General features: G+C 47.1%; 1 protein-coding gene across 1 annotated transcript in view; it reads right to left on the minus strand.

The window, feature by feature from the left end:
* PTGFRN (prostaglandin F2 receptor inhibitor) overlaps positions 1 to 12,065 on the minus strand; it is a 78,867-nt gene that overhangs the window by 23,947 nt on the left and 42,855 nt on the right. Inside the window, exon 4 of the mRNA XM_032881337.1 lies at positions 8,531 to 8,911. Within this exon, the coding sequence (XP_032737228.1) occupies positions 8,531 to 8,911 (381 nt within the window). The remainder of the gene's footprint in view (positions 1 to 8,530; positions 8,912 to 12,065) is intronic.

Genomic DNA, 12,065 nt, shown 5'->3' on the forward strand with positions numbered 1-12,065 from the left:
CATGCATGCACACACATGTTTAAGTATGCACATGAGCACATTCACTCATGCATGCATGCACACATATACATGCATGAGCACACATTCACACTCATACATGCATGCATGCACACACAAGCACATATTCCTACACAGGCACACTGGTTCATACACGCACACACATAAGCACACATCCATACACACGCACACAGCTGACTTCCACTCCAAACAGACACGGCCAACTCCTCCTCCTAACTCCTCAACCACTGTTCCTACTGCCACACCTAGCACTCACTCTGGTGGTCACTTCTGCTAGAAATGTGTGCCATCCCCAACTCTCCACTCTGAGGGTCCCTAGCTCTCACATGGCTCCCATTCCGGGACTTGTGCACAGGAGATGATTTATAAATAATCAGTGAACAGAAGTGGGAACTTCATGAACACCATCCTCATCTGGGCTCTCTTTGCCTCCAGCCAAGACGATGATAACCGCCCAACACAAATCTAGGCAGACATAGGTATCAGGTCACCTGCACAATAAACCTCCCGTGGCTTTTCTTCCCACCTCCTGAGTAAGAACACACTCCCCAGTCTGGCCCACAAAGTGCTCATCAGTGTGAGTCTAACTCATCTGCCCAGCCTCACCGCCTCCTGCCTTCTGATACATACTCTACGCCCCACTGAGACCACAGCTCTCACCATTCCCTAACCACCCCTATGGTTCCTGGTTTTCTGCCTCCCTTCCCACCGTTCCCTCTGCCTCAGCACCTGGGACACCTGCCCAGTTTGTTGCTGAACATAAGACTGAACAGACTCTCCCATTCTACTCCAGCCTCTCCTCCTCCAAGTGAGTCCGTTTAAACCCTATGGTTCCAAATACAGAGAAAGGTGAGCACAGCGGGGTCATGATGTATGTGCATCTAGTGATAGGAACCACAGGTTGGCAGGCGAGGAGAAGCCCTTCGCTGACTGATGGTCTTATTTTCTGTTCAGTCAGTATAGACTGAATCCCACGCCCCCCAAAGGGAGGACCTTAATGCAAAGGCAAACAAAAATCAGTGGGTTCTTGGCTTGGGAACTCATAACGCACAGGTTCCAGGGATTTAAAGGATGTTTGAAGGTCATCCAGACCACCCACCAGCCTTCCAGGTCGACTTTGGACTTGTACTCCTGGAGAAGCTGTGGCTCCACTATGTCCCAATGGCAGGAGTACAGGGGGGGGTTCTTCTTTGGTTTTTGTTTTACTGCACGTGTAGACATTGTCCCTTATTGTTGTTTTACAATTTTAAACATTCTGTGTGGAAACTGTGCCTGTTCCTTGAAATCCATCAAGCACAGACGTCTCTATACGATATAGTGTTTCCTACTTAACAGAGAATGCCTGCTTCGAATTTACCTGTCGTACCTCTACTGTGTGCTCAACAAATCTTCACCCTACCACCCACCAGGCTTCCTGCTCTCTAAGGATTTTATCTGAATGCTGCCTTGAACTTTGATGATTATTGTATATATGTCTTATGGACCTTCTATAGGACTCTTCCTGGGGTCAGGGACCCCCTACTTAAGTCATCTGTATGTGCTATGCCTGCAATGCCTTGTACATAAAAGACATTAACACGCTTGCTGAATTGGAGTAAATTTAATATTTTGCATAAAAATGCTCATTTTTGGCATAAGCATTTCATCACTACTGATTACCGCTATATCCTGCTTGATCTCATCAAGAAATCAGCTAAGAATGCAATGGTGGTTAGATTCAAAAAATGCTTATCAGTTAAGGATGCATACTAAAGTACTTAATGTCAAAATGACATGTGTCTGGGATATGCTTCAAATTCTTCCAGAAGAAGAAAAAAGAAAATGTGGGGGGTGTGTGTGTGTGTGTGTGTGGGCGCGCGCGCATGCACGCGCATGTTTGTGTGTGTCTGCAGGAGGGAGGAGAGATGAAGTAAGATTCACAGAACATTGGTAATGATTGAAGCTGGTGCTTCTTTCTAAACTGTGTTAGTTTTTTTTTTTTAATTTATATTCCAAAAAGTAAAAAACAAAACAAAAACCAAAACACAAACAATCCACCCACATTGCAAGCCCTTTCACAGAATACTGAGACCAGTCTAACCATGACATCATCATTTCTACTCTTAGAAATAAGGATCTACTCCCTCATCTGGCTCCAGGATGCTGTCTGCTCATATATATGCCACCTTCTGAAGCTATAGCCTCCAACACTACAGCCCTCTCCCCACACCCTGCCCAAAGAAAGACTTGGTTTTTCTAATACGGGTCATTAAATTCCCTTGTTACAACTTTCAAAAACAGTGAAAAGCTGTCAGAATCCTTGGCTAATTTAGTAAAGCAGATACTTTGTGCCTACTGTGTGCAGGGACCAGCACTAGAGATTTTCACATAGAATGCCTCCTTTTTCTCTCACAATAATTCCTCAAGGATGGTATTAGCATCATCCCTGTTTGACAATGACAATCACAGCAGCTGGCATTGACTTGGGGCTTCCTACATGCCAGGGGCCGTGCTGTACACTTTCCTTGCTACTCGCTTAACCACCATTTGACAGAGGCACCTGGGTGGCTCAGTCAGTTAAGCGTCTGGATTTGGCTCAGGTCACGATCCCAGTGTCCTGGGATCGAGTCCCGCATCGGGCTCCTTGTTCAGTAGGCAGCCTGCTTCTCCCTCTGCCTGCTGCTCCCCCTGCTTGTGCTCATTCTCTCTCTGACAAATAAATAAAATCTTAAAAACAAACAAAACAACAACAAAAAAACCAACCTTATGACACAGGTACGATTTTCATGTACGTTTCTTAAATGGGGGAAAAAACAAAAAGCAAAACAAAACCCAAAACCCATAGGTGTCAGGTCAGAAGCCTAGCATCTTGCACAGCGCATGTGAGCAGAATGATGGCCTGGGTCCCACCAGCACCAAACCACACAACCCCCTTACACACCCAGTTATTAACGCTTTCTCGAAGCCGACTCCATCCCAGACGGCGAGAGTGGTAATCATAACCGAGGCACTAATCCTGAACTGTGTACAACGGGGCCCTGTTCTAACACCCGCTTTGAAGCTTCGTTAACTTGGGAGAGCTCATCAGAGGAGCAGGCTGCGTGCCCAACTTAGAGGAAACCAGGAGAGGGCAGGCCCTTGTCTCTGCTGATCCTGGTTCTATCCTCTTGAACCGGGCAGGTACGCTCCACAGCCGAGCAAGTGGACTCGCTGTCGGAGTTGCTACTCTCGTCATTTGTAGAACAATTAAGTGTTCTCTCCAGCTTAAGCAGACAAGGCTATAAAAGCCTGTTGTTTGGGGGAGACCCTTGTCCCCACCTGAGTTGAGCCCTTCTTATGAGGTTGTTTTTGGCATTCACCATTTCGGAGGAAACAGCAGTATCATTTGAACAACCCTAGTGCAGTTCTTCTCTCTTCATCCTCACTCAGTGCTCCCAGAGGAGGAGGAGTGAATTCCCAGGTCTGGGAGCAAGGGCAGGAACGGGGCTGGGAGTGGTCAGCCCCGCCCCTTCTCCTTGGGAGCAGCTGCTTCCAGAACACACACCCCTAGTCCCTCCGTTCCTTGAGACAGACTTGCATGTCTTAGTTAGGTAAGAACCTGGTGCAGAAGGATACGCTACCTACTGACCCTGCCTTCCCCTCAAACGCCAATGTCATTATCACCACCCTGCAAAAGTACAGAGACCTCGGGTGCCAGACACTGCGCTAAGCACTTCACGTGCATTCTCCCATGGAACCAAGGAAACCAAAGCAACACACCCAAGCTAACACACGCCCAGAAAGCAGGAGGCCAGGACCCCAGGACTTGCCCACTGCTACTCTGCCTTCCGAGATAACTGCGGACAGAGTTGATAGGAGCTACCTGTAAGGTTCTGCAGATCTGAACCTTATCTCCTACGGAGGGCACCGGACTCTGAAGTCTCTACCAAGTACTGAGCGGATTAGCAGTTCCTTTTAAAGAAAAATAATTACCTTCCTCACTGGCACACTGCTGGAAGAGGGGACAGTCCTCTAGTGGGGAAGAAGGCAAATCAGGTTCTTAAGACTAAAAAGCCCAACTCAGCTCTGCCTCCTCCTGCTCCTGTAGCTGAAAGCCTGGAACGCCCTCCAATTAACACCACAGAAGCCTGGTACTTTGGGCAGAGAGCTCAACCATAAACTGATTAGTATCCAACTCGTGCCAAAGACTCATTTGAGACATCTGATTGCAGAGAGAGATGGCCTACTATGCAGATTAGGTAGCCCTGCCGCCTTACATTCTCTAGTTTTAGCCATAGACTAAATTGGATCGACACAATGCAACGTTTGTCCTCCATGGTAACTCAGCTTCTTACAGAAACTCCTTCACACACTCAAGATTTACACCCTCAGCTTTTATAGAGAGTGGATATGAGAAACATCCATTTACACAATCACTCAGAGCCTTTCATAAAAGAACAGTTGAAAGCACTGTCCATTATGTTACCCAATGCCCTTACATAAAAAAAGTGCATGATAAATTCGGTGCCAACACAAAGTTTGGCTCTCCCGGATTTCTTCATCAGAGGTGAACCGTGCAACCACGTTTCTCTTTGCCCCGACTCTTCAGAACTTCAGAGGCAAATTCAGTGCTCCAGTGTGGCTAACTAAATGCACCCCAACCACCTTGCGATATCTCCTCTTTGATTTGGTTTTACCCCCTTTGATCTTGATTTTATTTTTATGTCTCTTACTTTAAATCGGGCTTCATTTTGCAAGCCAACTGAATTTTTTTTTCCCTCCTGCAAAAGTAGGACATAAATCCTAGTAAAAGAAGCTTTTTCTTACCCTCTACAAAACCGACACCGTCATCCCAGCTGCTGCAAGTGCTCTTGGACTCACTGGACCTGTGCGTATCGCTGCCCTGATCTCTGTCTGGTTAACACAATGGAACGTATGAGAAGACCCCAATTAGCTTCGGCTCCTTCATCTGTTCTCTGCACCAACTCCAAGCAAATAAGGACAAGAAAGCCCCTTCTGGGGCTTTGAGGACTCTATGCTCTAGCGTTTCAGGAATAAAGTTGACTCCCAAAGCCAAAATGTTTCCACACAAGAGGACAACGCTTGGGACAGACTTGACTGTGGGGCATCATTTTCTAAGTCACTGTAAACATTTCTTATGAAATAAAAGAAACAAGCATTCACCATTTGGTATATTCTATTTTCCAAAGACATCTGCAGTTCTGTTTCCAATCCCTCATGCCCTTTTGCTGTGTGACCTTGCCACTCTCTCATTAAGAGATGGGATGGGGTCTCCCTCTGTGTCCCTGAACTTGGGCAAACACCGGGATGGCTCTGACCTGTAGAAAACAGCCAAAGTAACACTGTGCCAGACCCCGGGACAGCTTTCAGCTGGCTGGGCACTTCTACTTCCTGCCTCTTGGAAACCAGTCACCACCTAAGAAGTGTGACTGTTCCGAGCACAGCATGCTGGGAGAATCCCAAACCATGTGGAAAGGGCCCGAATGACATGCCACGTGGAGAGGGGGAGAGGGCGGGGGACATGGCATCATGCACATGAAAAAGCCATCCAGAAGAGGATCCCCAGCCGTCCCTGTGTGCCTGAGAGAGGAACCCTGTTGAGTCCTTCCCTAAATCCTGACTGTCAAAATCATAAGCAAAACAAAAATCAGTGGTTTTCAGATGGGAATAGGGGCAGTACCTCACTCATAAGGTTATTGTGGGGATCAGATATTTAACGCATGTGCAGCCCTTAGTCCAGGGCCCAGTGTACAACAAGTATTTGATAAGCAGTAATTATGATTTTTAATCTATCAAGCAGCAAAACTGAAAGTTCTGGATAACACCTGCACAGGAAACCAACTTTCTCCAGAACTCTTTTGTGCCAACATCCCATAATCACATCAGGTAAGATGACCAAATAAGCAGAGTCCTTGGTCGGTCACCTGTCTTCCTGTCTCTTTCGGAAACTTCTCAGTCACCTCTAACAGGCCCCAAGACGCAGGCGGTAAAGTACCCACATACATGTGTATCTGGAGACAATCATGCGGCATCAGGCCAGGCCCACCCATCTTGGCACAGAATTCAGACCGGAGGTCCTGGAGAAAGGTCAGCTGCTGGACTCATGCCCGACTCACCTCCTGAACAAGTGTCCGAGCAGCTGTAACAGTGTGAGGTGCAGGGAAGGAGGAGGAGATTTAAGAGGAAGAAAGAAGAACAAGGGCGGTTTCTCTACCGCTTCCATGCCCAGGAGGCTCACCCAGGTGCAAACATCTCTGCACAGTCTGTAAGTTGAATGTGATTGCTTTCTTTGCAGTTCTCATCTTCCTATGTGCACACTTGCACACTATCCAGGTTTATCTACCCACTCAGCCAACGTTTACCAAGGGCTCATCACGTGCAAAACAGCCGTGCAAGGTGCGGGTTCTGTGCCCCTTCCAGTGGTCAAGGTAAAGCCCGCTGCGGACTTTCGCAATAGGGGTGATGGCACTCTGCAGGAAAACGAGCAACTGGGTCCTCAGGATCATAATGGAGCCTTTCCCCACAATTTAGTCCCTTTATGTCTTCTCACTCTCTGAAGAACAGAGCCACCAACAAATTCTTTCCGGTGAAAAGGGCCCCATTCCCTCCCGGAGCAACCCTCCCGCTTTCTGACAGTCCCCGCGTCTCCCCCAGGCGACGCCAGGATCAGTGCACCAGCACTTCAAAGAGGCCCTCACCCTGGAGTGCAGGCAGCACTTTCTAAAAAAAAAAAAATTAAAAAAAAATTCCACGGGCGCTGTGATTCTACGTTGGGAGCTGGGGGGCAGGGAGGGGGTACCGGGAGTCGGCGCTGGGATTTGACAGCACCACACAATGCACCGAGCATCAGAGCCGAGAGACAAATTCAGCTCCAGAGATGAAAAATCTTCTTTCGGGGCTGACAACATCTGTTTTATTCTGAAGGTTGCTAAGGGGAGTTCTAGCTGGGCCAGCATTGTTCCAGTTCAGTACTCCATAGCGAGACTCTCGCACAGGGTTCGGACGGCGGGAATAAAAGCTCGCCAGATAAATCCTGCTCCCTTTACTGTGCAGATAGCAAACAATCACTTCGCTACCAGGGATGATTAACACCCTGCCTGGGCTCACTCAGAATTGGCCATACCTTCTGCTCACTCTCTTATTCCTCCTCTTCTCCCTGCCCCCTCTGTCCCCACACTTGCCAACTCCCCCTCTCTGCCAAATAAAGGCCCATTAGGAAGAAACAGACAGCGAAAGGGCCAGAGCTTGTGATGCAGGGATGAGGAAGAGTGACCTGGGAGATTGGGGGGGGTGGTCATGGTGGGAGGATGGTGGGAGGACACTCAGCACCCGATGATGGAGGAAATTGATTTCCTGGCCTTTAAAGGTCTGGGTTACCTACTAACGTCAGAGCATTGCCAAATACCCACATCGGGGCTCAGAACAGTCACGGGACAGCCCAGAGATCAAGCTCAAAACAGAGGAGTCTCCACCTTTGTAATGGCAGATGTGGGAGGTGAAGCACCCTATCCTCCACTCACCCCTATCCTGCTTAAGCTTACCAGCAAGTCATTATAAGACAGTAACAGAAATTATGGGTGCCTGGGTGGCTCAGTGGGTTAAGCCTCTGCCTTCGGCTCAGGTCATGATCTCAGGGTCCTGGGATCGAGTCCCGCAGTGGGCTCTCTGCTCAGCAGGAAGCCTGCTTCCTCCTCTCTCTCTCTCTCTGCCTACCTGTGATCTCTCTCTGTCAAATAAATAAATAAAATCTTTAAAAAAAAAAAAAAAAAGACAGTAACAGAAATTAGAAAGTCGGGCCTGAAGGGCAAACACTTAGGAAAATAAGGGCCAGGGAAGATGAGAATGAAAGAAAGGCTTGATAGTTTCACATATAGGCCAAGTTGTTCTAAAGTGAGGGCCACAGTAGCCAACAGCTGAGAGCCACTCTGCTCCCCCACTGGGGACTCGCAGATGACTGAAGGAGCCCACCAGGACAGCCTGGGGCGGCAGGAAGGCCCTTCCATTTAACTGGTATCTGCAAATAAAATCATTTTGGGATTCCAGGGACCTCAGGAAAAAAAAAGAAAAAAAACAACAACAAACCACCAAAAACACCACATTCCGTTAACTGAAGGAATTCTCTTTTCTGTTTCGGGCTTTAGGAAAGCACCAGCTCCTGCCAGAGAGCACCTCAGAGTCTAAGAAAAGGAAAGAAAGAATGGAAGTGTTCTCACTCCAACAAAGATCCATTTCAAAGAACCATTCAGCAGGGCCGACCCTGCAAATCTTGACAACAAAAGGAAACTATATCCTCTCAAATGAGGGCATTGAGACAACTGAGTCCACATTATCTAAACATTTCCCTTGCCTGCCAGATTCTATTTCAGCCTGCTTTGCTTTCTCCCCCCAACTCCAGCCCCCCAAGCTTGGGATCTCTCCAGGCTAAAGCATGCTTGTCCTGATATAAAGAAGGCCAAGATGATGCAAAAAGGCACAGTGCCCAGAGGAGGGAGGAAAGCCCCAGAGGCTAAGGGCCATCTTCCCAGCCACTCACCTAGCCAGGTCACATCCACACTGGCCGGCGAAGACCTGGCCTCTGCCACCTTGTGCCAGCTCCTGTTGTGTCCGGGTGCCCAGAGCGCCACGTGGCAGAAATAGTAGCCAGAGTTTTCTTTGCTAACATCTCGGACCAGTAAATGGTAGGAGCGTGCATCCGCATGGCTCAAAGCAATGTGGGGAGAGCTGTGCACCAGGGAATCCCGGTCCAGCCGCGCCAACACGGGCGAGCCAGGCAAGATGCTGTCGGGGGACCTGCTGAAGTACCACGTGACCTCGGGTCGGACATCATCTGCTCGGTCCGTTGTGATGTTGCAGGTCAGATCCAGCTCCTTTCCCTCAGCCACAGACACACTCTTGGCCACGGCCGCTCGTAGAACTTGAAGAAAAAAAAAATACATCTAGAGCATCTGGGTTACGTTTGCCCCTCCCCTCCTTTAGATCATCTCCTTCTATGTTCTTATTTATGGCACTAGAGTTAGAAGGCTTTGTGCAATTCTAAGTGCTTGAGAAATATTTTACTGAATAAATTAAGGAAATTATAACACATTTCTTTTTATTCCACGGAAATACTAACAGCAAATGCTTACATACACTTACTAAATGCCAGGCACTGCTCTAGAGTGCCTTGGAAATGTTAACCTTCAAAACAACCCTAGGAGTTAAGTAGGATTATTCTCTTCATGTTACTGATAAGGAAACTAAGGCACAGAGAAGTTATGTAACTTGCCCAAGGTCACACAGGTAATACATGGCAGAGCAGGGATTCAAACATAGGCTCTCTGCCTCCAGGGACTCAGCTCAGAACTGTTAACATTTGTTTGAGAAAAAGTCAGAACATCACAAATTAGCATTATATTTTCTCCATGTGTACGGTTACGACTTGGGTGATTTTACCGAGAAAGGACAGCCCAGTGCTGACTGGCATGTAATATTGGCTGGGGACCAGGGGCTGGGGGTTGGAGGCTGAACTACAGGAGGTGAGAGTGAAACCATCTTCTGGGTAAAGAGGAGAAAATCCTAAACAGAAGGACCACGAGGATGAAACCAGACAATATGCTTTATGAGTCAAGCCTTCAAAATGCAATGTAATGGAATAAATGCGAAGCATCATTTATTCCATTAGACATACCCACCTTAAAGCCAAACATCAAGCAGATATTCTAAAACCAAACCACAATGACTTTCGGGTTATCCACGCCCCTGCCTTCTTGCAAGAGTGTGGATAATTAAAAGTAGACTATATTTAGAGGAAGCACTGAAGTATTTGGTGTTACAGTCTCAAGGCAGATCTGGTTTCAGCATTCCCCTGTCAAAGCTTTTTACATGGAAACATTTTACTTTATTCGAGTGTTTGTTTGTTTTTTTTTAAAAGAAGTTGAACATCTGTAATCAGAGTAGAAAAACATTCAATTCGTGGTAATGTTCTGGGAACATTAGATGAGGAATAGCTAACACCTCCCAGGGGATTCGAGTGGAAGCACAGCCCTGGTCTTCCAAGACTGGCTCAGCAACAAAGGCTGGTGCCTGCCTCAGAAAAGGCCCAACCCCAAAGCCCATGCCCTTTGGAGAAGATTGCTTTCATAGAGTTATTTCCAAAGCCCAACAACATCTCCAACAAGCATTTCAGGCCAAGGTCAAGACCCACCTTGACGAAGACAGAAAATGAGATGGGTACAGTATTATAAAAGATCATTTAAAAGTCTGATTTCTCACCTATACCCACCCTCCAAATTCTTCCTCCGCCTCCACCCCTTAAAAGGGCCCAAAAGGAACTTGAGGGTCTCTTGCGAGAGTAGTCAGTATGGAAACTGCTGCTCTGAGCCTGCCCTGGGGTTCAAACCGCCCCACAAGCATAGCTTATGGTCAGAGACTCTGGAACCCTGCTGGAGTCCCTCTGTGCCGGCTAGAGGTAAAAGAAGGCTCAGGAGGGAAGCAGGTTGAGTGAAAAAGGGGTAAAGACACAGCTGTGGACCGCACGTATGGACAAAATGGATTCTTAGCTTGAGGAGTATCGGCAGAAATGTCTCTTCAACTGAACAGTTCACTCTGTAATCATCTCTCTGCAAGTTGCTAAAAAGCTTGCCATGGTACTAACCATTGCTCCCATATGTTCTGGATTGGGGGGCAATTCACAGCTGGGAGAGGACAGAGCAGATGGAAGGGGGAAAAAAAGTATAATTTCTAAGGACTCATAATACAAGAGGAGACCCTGGACAAAGCCTGTGGTGGGGAAGCTTTCTCTGGATGGGTCGAACTGAAACCATAAATTAGACACCAAGATCTGCATGAAGCAGACCACTCCTAACGTGAGGGGAGAGGATTACTGCTACATCCACCACACAGCCAAGTTTAAGTAGCTCTGGGCTGTTCATCATAACAAGACAGTAAGAAGCTAGCTACGGATAGTGCAGGTGTTGACAAAAAGAGAGACAAGCCAGCAATCCAGGGTGGTGGTCCTTAACCTGGGGTCCAAGAAGATAATTTAGGAAGTCTGTGACTTGGGTGAGAAAAAAAAAAAAATCGAATCTTTGTTTTTACTAATCCCTACCTGAAACACAGCATCTCCTCTCATGATGAAACTAAGCAACAAATCACTATAGTATTATCTGTCCCTGGGACGTTGGCCCCATAGAAGTCAGGGATATTTTCAAATCTCATTGCAAGTAATTGCAGTTATCTTCAAATATCATGTGCACTCATTGCTGCTTGGAAATTACAGTGGTTTGTTAATAAGCCTGCCAGTCTATATTATTTAATGCATTAATAAAGCATAATATTACTATGTAACAAATTTGTCTTAAAATACTTCAGTAACTATTTCAATAGAATCATTTTCCTTTGTCATCTTATGTACATTTTTAACGAATTAAAACACGTTAATTCCGAGAAGGGTTCTGCGGGCTTCAAGGCTGTCAGAGGTCCATGGCAACAAGATGGTTATGAAGCCCAGGCTCAGGAGAGAGCGAGATGTTATTACATGCCTAAGAGGTTCAGTTTCCGACTCTTACACTCGATATTATGGGTTTTGTGGCTCATCTGAAATAAAAATACCTTTACAATTAAAATTCCGCAGAAAAAGATAACTTGTTGCAAATTTGAACCTCTTAATCGTGCTGTCCCCAGGGAACAGTTGTGTGAAGCAAACTGAATACCCCCGTTTCTTAGGACAGACTGCAGGCAGATCACATCCTTAAAGGAAGGTGACCTGAGTCCACTTAGAAAGTGAGCACCTGGTGGCTCATTGGGTTAAGCCTCTGCCTTGGGCTCAGGTCATGATCTCAGGGCCCTGGGATCGAGCCCCACTTCGGCTCTCTGCTTAGCGGGGAGCCTGCTTCCCCACCCCCGCCCCTGCCTGCCTCTCTGCCTGCTTGTGATCTCTGTCAAGTAAATAAAATCTTAAAAAAAAAAAAAAAAAAGAGAAAAGAAAAGAAAGAAAGTGATTTCTGCAGCCACTGCAAGACTGACCAAGATGGATAGCTCCTTTCATCGGCAAGAGCACCTCCCACCTCACCGATGGCCACAGTCGCTCA

The sequence above is a fragment of the Lontra canadensis genome, unplaced genomic scaffold, assembly GCF_010015895.1.
Source record: "Lontra canadensis isolate GAN:19392208 unplaced genomic scaffold, GSC_riverotter_1.0 scaffold75, whole genome shotgun sequence".
Taxonomy (NCBI): Eukaryota; Metazoa; Chordata; class Mammalia; order Carnivora; family Mustelidae; genus Lontra; species Lontra canadensis.